At 36.7% G+C, this 17,853-nt stretch overlaps 2 protein-coding genes across 3 annotated transcripts in view; one reads left to right on the top strand and one right to left on the bottom strand.

The window, feature by feature from the left end:
* Positions 1-293: 293 nt before the first annotated feature.
* Positions 294-4,287, top strand: SMIM15 (small integral membrane protein 15). 2 transcript variants are annotated; one of them, XM_033109887.1, is made up of 4 exons: positions 294-438; positions 1,725-1,861; positions 1,953-2,090; positions 2,728-4,287. In XM_033109887.1, the coding sequence occupies exons 3-4, from the start codon at positions 2,072-2,074 to the stop codon at positions 2,976-2,978; spliced, it is 270 nt and encodes an 89-aa protein (XP_032965778.1). In that variant the 5' UTR covers positions 294-438; positions 1,725-1,861; positions 1,953-2,071; the 3' UTR covers positions 2,979-4,287. The 2 variants fall into 2 exon arrangements, with proteins under 2 accessions (XP_032965778.1, XP_032965779.1); XM_033109888.1 differs by lacking the exon at positions 1,953-2,090 and having other exon boundaries at positions 295-438.
* A 3,814-nt stretch (positions 4,288-8,101) lies between these two features.
* Positions 8,102-17,853, bottom strand: part of NDUFAF2 (NADH:ubiquinone oxidoreductase complex assembly factor 2) — a 122,492-nt gene continuing 112,740 nt past the window's right edge. Inside the window, 1 exon segment of the mRNA XM_033109885.1 lies at positions 8,102-8,423. Coding sequence (XP_032965776.1) covers positions 8,172-8,423 — 252 coding nt within the window. The 3' untranslated portion in view covers positions 8,102-8,171.

Here is a 17,853-nt window from a genome sequence, read left to right as displayed (position 1 = left end):
CTCTTTGGTCTCAGTTTCCAGGGACCAACAGACCTCACCCCCCCGGGCCCTCCACCGACTGGCTCCAGCAGTTTCCCGGCTGGCTCGGGGGGCAAAAGGAGCGGGCCCTCAGTGGTCCCGGACCCGTTCCCGGAGGCCTTAGCCCCCCGCCAACACCGGCAGGAGGCGCTGCACTCGGGCCCCAAGCCACAAGCCAGCTCGGGCCACAAGCCAGCCCGGGCCACGACCCCGCGCCGCCCGACCTGCCGCTCCCCGGAAACCCCAGCCCCGCCCCGCTCCCCCGCCTGGCGTCCTGGAAGTCGAGGACCAGAGACCCACGCAGCAATGGCGCAGCCGGAAACTGGGCCCTCAACTTCCTCAGGCCGGATCCAGGCTGGGGCCGACCTGTGGGCGGGGCGGGAAAGCGGGGGCTTCCGCCTTCCTGCTTCCGGCCTGGCGGTGAGTTGCGCGTGGGGGTCCGAGTCCAAGGTCCTGGGCGCGATGTAGGGGAGTCTGGTGGCGCTTGCTGCGGGGGTTTTGCCCTCGTGCCCAGCAGAGGCGGCCACGGCACCGGGGACGTGCGGTGGCGGGGCCGACCTAGGATTTCCCGGGACCGCCCGCTCTGTGCACCCCGCAGGGCCCGCGCTCGCCGAGGCCGAGGGTTTAGGGAACCAGGCCCCCTCAGGCTCCGGCGGCCGGGTGGGGTAACGGAGGAGGAACGAGCCGGGGGGGAACATAAGGGAGCGGAAGTGGGGAAGGCTGTGGAGTGCCATCCATTAGCGCTTCTGGCGCGGGTCTCGTCCGGAGATCAAGCCTGGTCAACTCCTTTCGGAAGGGGGAAGAAGAATATTCCTGAAAGTGTGGGAAGCGAATGAGTGGGTCCGAAATTGAGGTGCACGGGAGGTTTGTGGCCTCTGGACGCTAATTCCTTTTTGTTAATGGCTAAAACTTTGCCAAGAACCAGGCTCTTCACTCCCGTTTTACCCTTTATTGCAAAGTTCTTTTGCTTATTCTTGAATTTTGAATCAATTCGTTACAGGGCTGAAGTTGAAACAGATGGATCTCTGTAGAGCCCCGTTGCGCTGTGAGAGCGGGGGGCGTATCAGTTGGGGGGGGGGGAACCGGGCTAGGATATTTAGCAATATCCTGGGCACTTTAGTGTGTCTTCAGTTGAAAATATGAAGAAACCGTAGAATATAATTAAAACCCGTGGCAGTAGTTTCTTGAGGTGATGGGATTGTGGATGATGTAAATTTTGATTATCTCTTCTGATTTTCCTGTGAAGAACACTAATTGTATAATAGGGAGGAAAAAAAAAACCTTTAAAGAGTAAGGCAAGGTGTTCGACTTTGTAATTATGTACCTAAGCCTGTAAATAGTTGGCATTTTTAGTATAAAAAGTTCAAGATCTAGGAATATATAGGCTGTATCATCAGTGAGCAAACGTCTTTTTATGTCAGTGAGCTTCATAAATAGTTTTATTGTTTAAAGAAGTTACTTAGTAAAGCACATGATCTACAGTGATTGGAATTTTCTTACAGGGCATTTGCAGTTGTAGTAATTTTTTCTTCAAATTAGGAAAAAATTAGATATTCAAATGTCTATAATGTACCAGGCAATTTTACGTGTCATTTATAAGTTGCATATATAGAATTTAGAAATTTTCCATTTAAAATTGTATAATTATTCTGCAAGTTGTGCCTTAAACTTTTTATTCTTTCATCTATTCTTTTCAACCCATCCAGTATATAGAATTTAAACCTTCTCTCAGAAGTGTATTGTAGAGCTAAAGAAGAAGACAACCAACCAAGGGTCATCTGAAATTGTAATTGGCTCACTAATAATCCCAGGACAAAGTTAGAGATCACAACTCAAGCATAAGGTAGATAATTTTTTAAATCCCAACTGAAATTGTAAGTGACTGTATACACACTCATTCCTACCCACGTGTTCTAATTCTCCACTTTGAATAGAGGTTGACACAAACATGAAAGTTTGAAAAGCCTCTGGGGCAAAATAGAAAATGTCATTCGAATCCACCCTCTCCTCCTTTGCTAGATGATCCTCCCTTACCAACTCAAAATGGAACAAAATGCATGGCAGCTGTTATGGTTAGTTTTCTCATTATTAAATACATTCTCATTTGTTAAACTGTGTCTTTAAGTAGGTGTCCTCAAAGCTGACAGAGGGCATAAAATAGCATGTCACTGTGTACTTAATATCTCTTTGCATATGAATGTGGATATTATCATGGCTTCCTTACCCTTTTTATTCCTGGAAAGACTGCCTTCCACTACCTCCCTTTCTCCAAGCATTTCACATACTCTGGCTTGTCCTTTCTAAACACCAAATTTGATGATTCATATTTTTGTTAATTAATACTTAGTACTAAGGCTATGTCAAAAAAAATGACAAATGGGACTCAGCTGTTTCTGGGAATGAATGCATAAAATGCAAGATTCTTACAAAAGTCTGCTGCTAAATAGTTTGTCTTGACAGGAGGCATGTGAGAATGCATAGTCCTGAGTCCACGTGGTTTTTACTTTTATTACCTTCACGTCTTTTAAGTGTTACTCTGCTGGTTGTCCTAGTTATTTCTTAACTGGAGATATTTGTATTAAAATAGTACTAATTAGTACTTTAAAAAAAAAACATGATTAATGAGAGATTCTGAGTTAACTGATTGTATGATGTAACTTTTTCAAAATTTGATTAACCACAGTCTTTTCTCTTGTTCTCTTCCCCCAGCCCCCTTTTCTAAGACCGCTACAAAGATGTTTGATATAAAGGCTTGGGCTGAGTATGTTGTGGAGTGGGCTGCAGAGGACCCCTACGGTTTCCTGACAACAGTCATTTTGGCCCTTACTCCATTGTTTCTAGCAAGTGCTGTACTGTCCTGGAAATTGGCTAAGATGATTGAGGCCAAGGAAAAGGAGCAAAAGAAGAAACAAAAACGCCAAGAAAATATTGCAAAAGCTAAACGACTAAAAAAGGATTGAAGGAATGAACAGGCTCTGCAACCAGAGGAAAATCATTTGGAAAATTATGCAGCTTTGGAAGGAGCCACTGTGCAGCTTTGGAAGGTTTCTTTGGATTTTATGGCAGTATTTAGTAAATGAAGTCTGAGCATATGGAAGAATCATGTTCTGACCTCTACTGTAGCAACTTTTAGGCTTTGGTGTAGAAATCTGTTGACAGTTATTGTAAATTGGCATTTATTATGCTATAATTTCTTTACACCTGATTTAGTCATTTGCCATTTTGAAGCTTAAATACTGAAATGTAAACATTCTATGGAGGAAAAAAATGACTTTAGATTATGAACTCTTAAATAATGGCTTAATATGGGGTCCTGTTCTGGACAAAGGAAATTAAGAACGTAAAAATCAAAATTGTCCTGAGGTAAAAAGGATGCTTTGGCTTAAAAGAGATACAGCATGTTAACTACATCTCTTATCATTATTGCTTATTTCTTAGACTAGAATTATTTTTGGCTTTCTTAAAGCAAAATAATGAGTATTTTCTGCATTTTTCTCATTTTAGCTTTTGAGATACAAGTAATTTTATCAGACATTCTACATTTTTAAAATCTAATTTTATAAAGAATTCTCTTATTATCTTGACAATGTAGAATACCATCTACTGGACCTAACAATTTTTATGTTTATGAATACTGCCGTTTTCTTAGAGATGTCTTGTTGAGTAGAGTAACACTGATTTAAAGCTTGCAGTAGAAATGCCAAACCTTGTAGTACTTTGGAACCATTTTATTCTAATTTTGCTAAGTGGAAATGTGAAGTAGTTAACATGTCTTATCTGATAGTTGGCTGATTATTTAGATATCACTTTTTTTATTCCATTCTTTGTTTTAATTCAAGTAGTGGTGTCCTATACTGTTTGATCAAACAGGTTCATGGTGAAAATTAAAATTTCAAATTTCTTTTAAGGAAAGGAACTCTTAAGAGTAACTCATATTTCATTAATGGTAAAGAAAAACTTAATGTTTGCAAAAATTTTGTTTGGCATAGTAATTGGATGAAAAAGGTCAGTTGTCAAAATGTGAATGTTATAATTAGAAATAAGCTATAGGACATTTCCTTCAGTTAAGTAGTATAACTGGAACTTTTTACTTTCAAATTTGGCTTTTATAAATGCATGGTCTAATAATTTCACTCACTGTCAGTATTTAATAGCTTATTAATGTTTCCTCACCTCTGGTAATGAATTTTAAATTACAAAAATTGTCCAACAGCTTTAATTTAACAATGAAAGTAGATATTGAAATAAATTTGATACTTTTATAAGGAAGTTCTGGGGTTTTGGTTTCTTTTGGGGGGTAATTAAATTCAAGTTAGATCTGAAGTTAGACTTTTCAAAAGGTTATGCATTTCATTTATAGCTAAGCACTTGTAAAAGTGTGAGGGCAAATATGAGAACCTAAGGACCCCTGAGAGTTTTTATGGACTGGTTTGAATACTATTATTTTAGGTTGTCAGTTCCTACTTGATGTCATTATAACCAATATATTGCAACTCCAGGTGCTGAAATAATTCAGTGTTCAGTTATGAGTTAGTTTTGAGGTGATCTAGGATATGCTTTTTGTATTACTGAAATTAAAACTTAAAAAAATGCTTAGTATAACTACTGACCCTCATGGGTCTGCAGAGCCTAGTTTCAGAAAACTAGGTTAAGATATATCTAAAATGCTTTTGGGTTTCTGCCATAAAGCTGTTCATGGAAGGACTTTATATCCATATGTCTTGCTTATGGTCACATTTTAGAATAAAAGTACTATAGCAAAAGATATACTCATCATAATTCTTAGTTATCTACTGTAGTTTCATTGGTTCTGTTGTGATAAAGGTATTTAACTGATCTGTTTTTCTATAATCTCTGTTAAGTCTTAACACATGCCCATTTTATATTTGTTTGGCATATACCATTTGTTGTTTCTTCAGCTTTCCCCAACATTTGTGGAGACTTTAAACATATGAGGTCAACAAGGTTTTACAATATTTGTGTCTATATGTTTGTGTGTCTATATATTTGTGTGTGTGTGGAAGGGGGGGAATGAGATTTAAATAGACTATTGTGAGATTTGGGATTCTTCAGAAAAATCAGTCTTATTGTAACAAACAGTACTATTGTTGAATGAAGCCCATTTAGTATTATCCAGAATATTACTTTTAAAAATTGCCTACCTGTTTAATTGTTCCTGTAGTTCTAAGAAGTAATACAATCAATTACCTTTTTGGGGGCTGGTTTTGGGGAAGAAAACCAGACAGGCCACCTAAAACAGGACACCTCCTCCCCCTATTCCCCCTCCCAAAAAGTTTGTGTGTCAGAATTTGATCCATAGTGTCTGTGTGATAAACTTCAGCATGGTATTGTTACTGTATCAGATGTGCAAGGGCATTTTTTATTTCTTGAAATTACAGTAAGCAAACGAAGTAAGCTTAGAAAGCGATGAGCTGGACACCCAAAGTTGAGATACATCACAATTTACAACTCTCACCCATTCATACTTTCCTTACACATGAATAAAGTAGCAAGGGGTACTTTACACCTCTTCTGGTTTAAGTCAGATTCCTATTTAGGAATGATTGATTTTATGTTTGCAATTGGTTATAGAATCACTCATTTGCTTCATGTCTGGAATAAATATATAAGGACAAATTCTGTATTTCTCAACCATATTAAAAGGGATTCCATGTTCAAATACCAATAGTTTGGAAGACAAGGTAAAATAGGATTCATTCCTGTGTGATTTCTTGAGTCTTTTAACTCAATTTGACTAGCATAGACTCTCCTCACCTGTTTTTCCCCAGTGAACACAGTTTGAGAAAGCCTGGTGTAAATAAATTCATGTTACATTTTAAATAGTGTGGTTAATGAAGTAACATTTTAAAAAATCAGTGTAATGCTATTGGTTCAAGGCTGATTAAAAAATAACAGCTGGAAATCTGTTAGTAAAAGTAGGAATGGAAAAGGATAACAGGTGATGGGGAAAAAATTTCTTCTGTTTTTGTTCATTTTTAACTTTAAATATCCAAGGCATAACTGTTAGGCTAGATTTATATGCTTTAACCCAACAGCCAACACATTTGCTATACTGGAGTAGTCTATAATGTAATAAGCCCATTATTGATAAAAATACACTATATGTGTGTATCGTAGAAGCATAGGAAATCAGGAAGGATTTGCCTCTGAGGAAGTACTTAATGTATATATTATACTCTGTTTTAAAATTAACATCTTTTGAAGTAAACTGCATAGGTTTGAGGTCTGTCTTAAAGAGATGAAAACATTTTCATGAAAAAATTATAAATGCCCAAAATACAACTATTCAAAATATGAAATACTGTGGACAAGCTAACATTTTATTTAAAACTTGAATTCTGCTTTGCATGTGCCAGGCCTATAAGCCAAGTATATTAAAACAAATGTTAATTAGGCCAAGATTATAGTTCAATTTTTACATAGGACATTTCACTCTTCTGATACCACCTAACAGTACAACCAGACAACCAAAAATGTTAGCTTTGAGGAAAGGAGTGTAGATGGACTACCACAAATATCATTCCCACCTGTCAGAATCACTTTGAAAGTGCATACTCTACGAATTATGGTGGGCTAGTATTTTACTGTATCAGGTATTTTCCCACAAAGACGTGGCTAAAAGGTATTTTTTTTTCTTGGTTTTTGTTTTTGCTGCTTATTTAAAACATTTAAATGGAAACTAACAAATGTGAAATTAATGTAAATTCTGTCATGTATTAAGACATCTATAAATAGGCTATATGGCAAACATGTACAAAAGCTGTATATATAATACAATTAACAAGCTAATGGGAGTTTGGCAGTAGAAATATTCTAGCATGTTAGAGCATCTACAATTTTTCCTCTAGTCCAGGCTTTAAGAACATCTTAATCTTAATTTACAATCAATTATACTATAAATGTTACCTTTTTATATTGCCTGGTGGCTAGTTCCTTTTTTGCCACTATGGTAAAATGTCGTATTTGTAATGATGTAAACAGAGAATGGTTAACCTGATAGTAACAAGGCTGCTAGAATGTTAGTATCACCGAGGGCTTTTTCTTGTCCCTCAGTAAGTACGTTACAGTGATTACATTTGATTACTTGATTTAGTATAATATTTTATAAAGTATGTTTATGTAGTTTTATTTCTTAAGCAGTAAAAAAACTACCATCTATTAAGTAAAAATCTTATCCTGTGGTTTTAGGAATTCATTGCTAACACTCAACCAAGGATTTCTTCATATTATTCATGATCGCCTAATGCCAAACACTATGAGAGAATTCTGTATTAGAGTTAGAACTCTAATTAGCAACAAAAACTGGTTGTGTACTTCAGAAAATGTATGACCCTTCAAAAATGCTTTTCTCTAAAAGCAGTGTTTTAACACTGTTATCTGTCTACATTTTTCTTCAATATACAAGCCACTCGGATCCCACCATCAGTAGAATCACTTTCCAAGAACCCTCTCCTATTTTCCATTTTCTCAAAGTAATTTTTAATTTCATACAACTCTAGTTATTGTACCATTTCTCTGTTTACTATTCTTTCAGACTTTTGTGACGGATTGTGTGGTTCCTGTCTGCAAACTCCAGCATCAATCCGTAAGCTAGCTTTTGTCCCATGTACTCATCAAGGGGGTTATGGTTTTGTTTTTGCTTCATTTATCAGCTAAATTTTTTTGGCCGCAAGATGTTTTATCCAAGTTCATGTTCTTGATTAGTCCTTAGACTCTTACAGTCTTTCCGGAAATAGCAGTCTTCTCATTTTCTTTATATTTGATCATTTAGGAGACCTCACTATTTATCCTTATCATGTCTATCAAGACATATCTTGGGTAGTTCTTAAATGATCATAAAGATCCAAAATATACTGAGCATTTACAGTGATACTTCTTAGGGAGCAATATAATGGGGAAAAATTAAGTTCATAAACAGAGTGATGACTAAATCAAATGAAGGATTTAAATCTAAAAGAAGTTAGGTTTCTATAGTCCGTATGTCACATTTCTTATGCATACTGAAAACTAATTCTTCAGCTTAATGGAATAGAGAACTACTGTATAGTCAGAAAATACAAAGTAACTTTACTTTTTTTATTTGTTAAAATAGTCACATATCATTTAAATGAAATGATTTTATCACAGTGCATTTATTGATTGTGCCTCTTGCCATCTTGTGGCATCCAGGATCCTGGCTGAAAGGTTCTACCAGTGCTGGTGGGAGCCACTGAGGGTTCTTCCTTTCCGAAGTATGGAGCCGACGCATGCCCTTTAATCTGAGTTTCGACTGGTGGAGCCAAGAGTTCCTCATTGTCCTCTTTACTAAGGAGTTTTCCTTTTTCATAAAAATCGTTGCTTTTTATTTTAATTTCTTCTCTATGTTTTTCATTCTTTAATATTTCCTGTATGTATAAATTGGAGAAACTTAAATTTCTAGTTAGAAAAAAAAACCCAACTACAGGTTTTATTTAAAAATAGCTTTAAAAAAAAGTACATCTATATATATGATACTTGCTTTGCATTTAAATAATACAGATATTACAGGATAAGTTTGAAAAAGCTGATTATATATCAGTGTTATTTGAAGTAAACAGCTTTGTCCTTATATACTAATAAGAAGATGTGAAGGACCACAACATAGAAATACTTACTACACAATAAGTGAAATAAACTACTTACCTCGATATATTACAGAAGAGCCTAACAGTCGCTCTATCAAAGATTTTCTAAGCATAACAGCAGCTATTTTTGCCTCAAAGCTAATCAGTAATAATTATACTTTTTTTTTTTTTTTAAAGATTTTATTGGGGAAGGGGAACAGGACTTTATTGGGGAACAGTGTGTACTTCCAGGCCTTTTTTCCAAGTCAAGTTGTTGTCCTTTCAGTCTTAGCTGTGGAGGGCGCAGCTCAGCTCCAGGTCCAGTTGCCATTGCTAGTTGCAGGGGGTACAGCCCACCATCCCTTGCAGGAGTCAAACCGGCAACCTTGTGGTTGAGAGGACGCACTCCAACCAACTGAGCCATCCGGGAGTTCAGCGGCAGCTCAGCTCAAGGTGCCGTGTTCAATCTTAGTTGCAGGGGGCGGAGCCCACCATCCCTTGTGGGACTCGAGGAATTGAACTGGCAACCTTGTGGTTGAGAGCCCACTGGCCCATCTGGAACCTGCAGCCTTCGGAGTTAGGAGCATGGAGCTCTAACCGCCTGAGCCACCGGGCTGGCCCCGTAATTATACTTTTTATTAGAGATGAAATGAAGGTGAGATGGCCTCAGAAGGATGCCCCTACCAGTCTTCCTTCCTCTGTGGGAATGAAAGCATGGATGCTAAGGCCACCCTCTGTCGTGCCAGAACCACCCCCATCTACTTCCTTTTCTCTGGAGTGGTATGGCATTGAAGAGGATAGGAATGGAGTCAGTTCAGCATGCCCCAGACACTGGTTCCAGAGAGGCATTTTGGGATTGGAAATGCTTCCTCAAATCAGTGCAAGCAATTTGTGCAATGCAGTTTTCTGTCCCTCAGATTTGCTATTCTATCTAAGGATCTATACCCCAAATTACAACAAATGTATTACTGTATTTAATTGGATACAGGACCATCAATTTTAAGAAGCACCATTGTTATATGTGTAATTGCCACTACTTAAAAAGGCAATTTATGCTCCTTCACACCTCTTGATTTCAGACATGTTAAAATTTGAAAGAGATGTGCATCTTAAAACAGATGAAATAAATTACATCTTTTTGTTGATTCCTTCTTCCTCTTTTTTTCTGTCTTAAAATGATTATTTCTAAATGGGTGAATTTTTTAATGTTTTTTTTTGCTTACTGATTTTTTTAGAAGACATAATATGAAAAAAAATTGTTAATGTAACTAATATCTGACAAGTTCTCCCAAGTTATTTTTTAATTTCGAGACTTAAAAGCAAAATCTCAGTATCTGAATGATACAATCTGTTTCTAATATGAATTTCAAGTAATAATAATCCTTTAAAAATGTAAGCACCAATATTTAAAATCACATTTAAAATAATGTTTGTACTTAAAGGTTTGAAAACAAGGGTTTGGGGGATTATAATGTTACAGACTTTCAGTTTTAGATACAAAGGACCCATCTAATGAAACTTTCCCCTGAAAGCAAACGTGAGGGAAAGAATATAAATATTCTTTTAATTTCCACAAAATGACAAATTCCCCATAAATAGTTTAATAACCACAGTAACTATGAGTTGAGGAACAGTTGCTCTGAATGAAGGTGAGAGTAGTCTGCCTTTCACACACCCTGTAGAATTCTCAGGTGAAGTGACCATATATCACAAAGGAAATCCCTCAATATGATACTGTTAATAGTGGAAGGAGATGAAATACTTTTCCGTATCTCCATCATACTTTTCAAGATCCTCTATGTACTGCTGTGTCTTCATGGAAGCTCGTTCTCTTGAACAGAATGAAAGGTTCAGGACTGGGTTGAACTTGCACTAGTAACCCACCATAGGTAGTAACAGCCTAGGGAGAAGCTGGCATGCAGCTCGCTTGGTTTTTCATAGGAGGAGCAGTCACGTGGCCTGCAGCTGCCCATGCCTGCTTCATTTACTTCAGCTCTACTATGGCAGTATTACAGCTGGTGCAAGCCTATGCCTTCTGCATAGAAGGAAATGGAGGGCAGAGAGCTGTTCTTTTTTCCTACCTTCACATAATTTTTCTTTACTCACCATTACTGTGCCAAGTAAGTTTCTTTCTTATAACAGCTCTTTAGGCAAAATGAAAAGCCAGTCAATAGAATGTGTTAACATACGCAGATGGAGTAAACATATTAGAGTTAAAAACAATTTTTCCTAGACTATAATTTTTCCTAGAAAAGAATTTTCCTTCTTGTCTTTAAAAAAACAAACAAACACAAAAACACAAAAAAACAAAAACACCAAACCCCGCCCCCGAAAAACTAATTGTTACCAAACCCCTGCTCACAGCTTCCAGGAAAATTAAACAGAACATAAATCATTTATGAAAGGAAATCTAGTTTTGTAAATATTTGGAATAGATAAAATGAAAGTAGGTAGAAAAAAATAGGAATTTGTACACTTAAAGATAAACAAATCATAAGTAAGCCTATTTTACAGTAGAAACTGCCACAAAGCATGGATTTTCCTTATATTTCCTTGGAACAATATCACCTTCAGTCTCAATATGTTTACCAATAAAAACAGTATGTTTGTTTCATTGTTTGTGTAGGGATAAACGAAGAGTAAGCGGGCCCTCGTTCAAATAAGTGTTTATATATGTAACATAAATAGTTATCCTTTTATATACTGCTTTTCTCCCTGTCAATAAATATTCTTTAACAGTAAAAAAAATAAATGATGGCTGTGTAGTATTTTATAACTTGCATTGTACCATGATTTTCTTAATAACTACTCCATTGTTTCCAGTATTTCACTTTTTCATTTAAAAAAATAGCACTCTGATAACGATCCACATACAGTTTTTGGACACAAATACAGTTTCAATTCCAAATCTACCTTACTAGCTATGACACCAAGAAAGTCACTTAACTTTTTTTCAGTCTGTTTTTTTATCTGAAAATGGGAATAAAATGACTGTATAACTATTTACATCTTAAACACTTGTATGTATACTGTCCACATTGTTAGGTCTTCTGGAAGTTTCTAATAGTGGTTAAGAACATGGGCTCTGAAGCATGACTACCTGCAGACAAATCCCAGTTTTGCCATTTACTAGCGGTGTGACTCTGTCAGTGTTGCTTAACCCATCTGTGTCTCACAGTTTCCTCGTATGTAAATGGAGATAACAATACTGTCTTCTTCAATGGGCTGTTGTAGGGAAAGAACTGGCTGCTGGGCCATGATTCTAGTACAACAGAAGGGTATGGGTAGAGTTTTAAATAATGATTGTTTATTCCATTACATTAAAAGATAAACATACCAAACTTATATCCATTCCTCTTATCTCAGGGTATAGTCTCAATACTTATACTTTTAAGTACTTAATAGCTATTTGTTGTGAAAATTTTGTAAACAGCCGAATCTCCACATCAACTGCTATCCTTATGAAGAATAAACAAAATTCACAATTTGCTCGGATAAAAAATCTCCAGTGTTTAATGTGCTACAGCCTCCAACAAAGGCAGCAATCATTAACAATGGATTGAGAACAAAGGTGTTAGGAAGATATAATCTTAAGGCTTGAGAACAAGATGGAGTACTTGGTGCCAGATGAGTCCTCCTGCCATAAACAACGAGAAAACTGGACACAAAAATAGTAAACTTTTCAGATAGTAAACACCAGGCCGTGAAGTACTGAGATCCCTAAGAGAGAAGCCCAGCATCATCTCAGTTTTCTGCCTGGCAGCATATTATGGGCTGCTGCCCAGGGCGGGGGAACCCAGGCAGAGGTTGGAGATCTCACCGAGCTAAAGAGATTGAGATGGTTGGTTGGAGAGGCTTGAATTTGTGGTGCAGAGTAACAGAATACACGGAGAAAGAGTACTAAAATCTGCAGAGGGGTCCACTTGAGTGTTGAGCTGAACGTTAAGCTGTATATGGGTAGGGTGAGACTACAGGGCCAGGCAGGTCCATTCTTGGCTAAAGAATAACTACTGGGGAGCTGTAAACTGAACAACTTAGAGTTTGCACGAGACTAGGAGACATTCAAGTTCTGATCAGCCAGAGATTTCTCACCAAATATGTAGGGCATTCATGTAAAGACTTCAGAAAGATCACTCCTTAAGAGTAAGGATAAACTAGCATGAGAGTAGAGGTAACTCTAGATCTGCACTGTTTAATACAGTAGCCACTAGCCACATGTTATTTAAATGGATTGAAATAAAATAAACAATTGCACCAGACACATTTCAGTGTTTAGTAGCCAAATGTGACGAATGGCTACCACATTGGAAAGTGCAGATATAAAACATTTCCATTGGGGCGGCCAGTTGGCTCAGTTGGTTAGAGCGCAGTGCTCATAACACCAAGGTGGCCGGTTCGATTCCCACATGGGCCACTGTGAGCTGCGCCCTCCACAACTAGATTGAAAACAATGACTTGACTTGGAGCTGATGGTCCTGGAAAAACACACTGTTCCCCAATAAAAACTGAAAAAAAAAATACCCAAAAAACATTTCCATCATTGCAGAAACTCCTATTGGACAGCATTGCTTTAGATCCACCCTAACAAAACCTTAGAAATAAGCCTCTGAAAGTTCGTGTGGATTCAAATCTAAATTAATGTACTCCAAAACAAACTCAACATTTTTTAAAGGATGACAAAATACAGACAGTAAACAATACACTATTGCAATGTTCATGATCCAATTAAGAAATGAAGTGTGATCTAAGACCAGTCAATAGAGACAAAGCCAAATAATGACAGAAATGATGACATTAACAGACAAGGACTTTATCACAACGACTAGAAATATGTCAAAAGCCTAAAGGGAAATTAACATAAAGAGAAAAGAAATAGAAACTATTAAAAAGAACCAAATGGAACTTCTAGAGGTGAAAAATACAATATATGAGATAAAAAAAAGTAACGCATATGCTTAACAGCAGACAAGACACTATAGAAGAACAATGAATCTGAAAACAAGGCAATGGAAATGATCCAAACCGAAGCAAGAGAGAGAGAAGTTTAAAAAATGAACCAGAGCCTCAGTGAGCTGTGGGACAAAATCATGCAGTCCAACATACATTATATTTGGAGTCACAAAGAGAAAAGAAAGGGAGGAGAGGAAATAATGACTAAAAATATTCTAAAGAGATAAATATATAAATCTACATATCCAAGAAACTAAAAAAAACTCCAAGCAGGATAAATATAAAGCCAAAACACATCAAAATCAGTTGCTAAAAACTAATCAGCTACAGAAAAAAGACATATTTATACAAAAGACAGAGGTAAGAAATACTAGAGTTCTCATGAGAAACAATGCAAGGTATAAAAAAATGGAATGACTTTAATGTGCTGAAAGAAAAGAAAAACTGCCAACTTACAATCCTATATCCAGTGAAAACACCCTTCACAAATAAAGGCATACTAACATTTTCAGACTGAAAATAACAAATTCAGGCTGTAGTTGTCACAATCAAGCCTCAATTACAAGAAACATTAAAGGAAGTATTTCAGGCTGAAGGAAAATGATGTAAGATGAAAACTTGAATCTGCATAAAGGAATGAAGGACTTCATTGCTGGGGAAAATGCTAAGATTTCTGGACACACTGCTAGGTGTTCAATACCCTGTGACTTTATGTCCACCCACCTCAAGCTCCTGTTCATTAAAGCACTATCCATTGAAACTACTGCTATGGATTTTGAGGCTTATCATGATTGTACGTGCGCCAATAGGACATTTCAAGCTTTGCAAAGATATCAGTTTCCACTAAGCTGAGAGGAAGTGCAGCTTGAAGACAAGAAGACTACAGTGATCATATGCAGCCTTCAAACTAATTAAGCCCTATCTGGGAGGCAAGACAATGCCTCATTCCCTCCCTATTCCCATCTGACAAAGATCTTCTGCCTACCAAGCCTTTCATGTTTACAGCATTGTCCTGGCTTCCCTGGCCTGGGACCTGAAGCAGTATGTCAACAATGGACCTTCTCCATCTGAAGCTGAGCCCAGTGGAGTTGACAACTGGGAAGTCCTGCATGAGGACAACCCCATTCTATGAAGGTATCATCAAAGAGTCCCCTGGTATGAAGTATTGAAGGATACCGACCTCAGGGAAGGAGAGAAAGAAACCACACTGACAACAGAGAAAGCATGAGCTGTATCAAAATCTGTTATTCCACACTTTTCCTTAAATACATTGTCTATGAATCACTATTGTTCTGTGACAACCTCTCTCCTTTCAACAGACAGCAGGGGTGTTCGGTTGGAGCAAATTAGCTTAGGCTTGAGTTGTTTATGGAGTCTTGACATTGGGTAAACAGACAAATTCAGTTGTGAAAGTATTATGTATTAAGTGTTTGAATTTATATCATTTTCTATATAAATTATCAGGTTATAAATTATCATTGTTTGTAAAAGATTACATTGAAAAGATTTTTTTAAAAAAAGGAAACGCTCTGGATGCTTTTAACGAGCTCACCCGTTTTTGTGGCATAGACACGTTAACTGTCATTTATTGTGTACGACTCATTAGTTCAGTGATGTCAATGAACTCAAGCCCCCAAAGGGTTGTAGCTCGAGTCTTTTCCAATGCCATCTCCTTGCTAAGAGCTCCGCTTAGGAGCTCTTTTGGTGGCTGTACTATTGTTGTACTCAATGTTGTAAATTGCTAAGTGTGGTAATGATAAAAGGCTTAAAATTTTTTTTTTAATTAATAAAATACAGACAAAAACAATGCTTGAAAATGCAATCTACTAACCTGTTGACTTATAGCTCACTCACAGGCTTTAGTCACAACATATCCTACTCCAACTATATGGTCCTTTATGTGAACCTCTAGTATACATGAATTTTCCAAGATGGTAAGGAAATCCGCTCTCATATATAGTTATACGTAGCTGTAGAAGGTATTAGATAACAGAACTGGATATTGGGACATAAAAAACAACTGGCACAGTAGGACTAGAGGTCTCTGTGATAATGCCTTGGAAGAGACAAAGGAAACCGAGGCAATGGAAACCTCGGTTGGAACTACACTCTGGCATCTGAGAAAGGAGGGAACTGAGCACAAGTGCTGTCTGATGAAGTTACTCTGATTGGACGAAAGTTTAGTTTACTTGATGAGTACTGTGGAAAGAGAAGGGCCGAGAAATACCCAAGTTAAAAAAGTGACCCAAAGATTTTTCTGTCTCAGGTACCCAAGTCATTCTGCATCTCTGGGGTTACACTTGGGTCAGAAGTGTGTGTGTCAACAGTTCTGATTCTATACTATTAAATAGAATGGAATATTTGGACGCAGATTTAAGTAAGTATACATACACAAACACTTTAGAAATATTATCTGTTATTGTACATATACCTAGTGAACGAGGGAAGGTAAATACAAATGATAAATTATCCATTTTTACTAATTTAAGATATGTAAAATGTCACTAGTATTTTTTTCATTTAATGTGCTTATTTATATGTATGTGCCATATGTATGTATAAATAAAAAAGAAAAATGGTTTTCATAATATAGTCAAGATCTCAATCCCCTAACGCTATTTCTCTCTTTAGCATCTCAACCTGGTGAACTGAGAATTCGTCTATTAAGGAGTGTTTCAGTAATTCTCTATACATGTATGATGCTGGTGGTGTTATAGTCATATTAAATTCCTTAATAATAGCCTTCAAAATTATTTGAATTTTTAAATAGAGACACACCTACAAATGGAACAGAGCTAACGGTCAGGCCTTTATTGGGGAATAATAAAGTTTGTTTCTGAAATGCTATTACTCCAGCTTGGAGGAAAGGCAGGCAGAATACACATATACATATCATAACCCGTTTCTTGTTTCTTCTTTGATGCTCTGGCTCCACACTTCTCTTCCGTATTTATATAAATGATCTACATTTGGCTTCAAGTACTTGTGAATTAAAGTATGCCATATATAACTATGTTCAAACTTAAGTATAAAACACATCCCAAGATAAAATCTAAGTACAGTGTAAAGTAAATTCAACAGTGCGTCGTTGTTAGAAAGTGTACTATATTCAAGAGCAAGCAAAGACTTAGGAGTTGGTCTTATGGATAATGATAAAATTGTGCATGTCACTGGATATTTTTTTGTTTGTTTTAGTCTTTTGTGGGGACAAAACCATGGCCATTTCATAATGATCAAGTTATATTACATAAAAAACCAGGAACCTGAATTTTTAAAAAAGTTTTAATTTAAAATTATATAATTAGCAATAATTTGTAGCAAAAGCTTAATGTAAATATATCTTAATAACTACTGGATCTAGACATATACTTGTCAAAGTGTACATCAGATAAAGATGTTATGCAATGAAAGTTTTGGTTTCATAAATAGATCAACTTTTTAAAATATCTAAATTAAACTAAATATATTTTTCCTAATCCATACATTTTTCAACTCTTGTTAGATATGTGCTACATGTAATATAAATATATTTGACTTTGATAGCTCCATTAATTTCTTTCCATAATTTAAATTACACATACTAATAAATAACTTTGTTTTAATGAACATTAAAAACTTTAGAGTATGAGTACATTGGCTTTGAGTGAATTTAAGAAACATTTTGAAGATAGATCATAGTAAATAAAACTAAGTAAATAGATTATATGTGAAAATTTGGCATAAGTATGTTCCAGGTCCACAAACCATAGACATTTGTTTACTGTAAAATGGTCTCATCCAGAAAGGAGCCTCCCAGAACGTGCTGCACACCACCTCCCCACAATCAACATAATTATAATGGGAATATGGGGAACAACTGTTTCAAAATGCTCTCAACTGAATATTCTTTTTACAGTGTCAATTTTGTAACATAACAAGAAACAATTCAAGCCTAGCAAATCCAATAGCCATGCCTAAGCTTGAAAATATTGCCAAATTGTTTAATTAAACTACATTTTCTAGTTCTACAAGTTGAACTGCCAGGATGAAATAATAAGTTATTAGATCACCCTTTTTCAATATATGAAAGAGAGAAAACAAAGCAGGGGGAGGTACATAGGTCACTAAAAGATACTAGATGTTCAGACTCAAGGCACACCTGCTAGATTCGTAATCAAAAATGAATTTAATCTTGCCTGGATGGGAATATAAACCCAAAGAGTAAATAAATGACAAAGTTGGGTTAGTACGAGAGCACAGGGGTGCTAAGAAATCTATGCAAATGAAACAACCAAGCAGGTTC

The sequence above is a fragment of the Rhinolophus ferrumequinum genome, chromosome 7, assembly GCF_004115265.2.
Source record: "Rhinolophus ferrumequinum isolate MPI-CBG mRhiFer1 chromosome 7, mRhiFer1_v1.p, whole genome shotgun sequence".
Taxonomy (NCBI): Eukaryota; Metazoa; Chordata; class Mammalia; order Chiroptera; family Rhinolophidae; genus Rhinolophus; species Rhinolophus ferrumequinum.
This window is presented reverse-complemented; position numbering and strand designations above follow the sequence as displayed.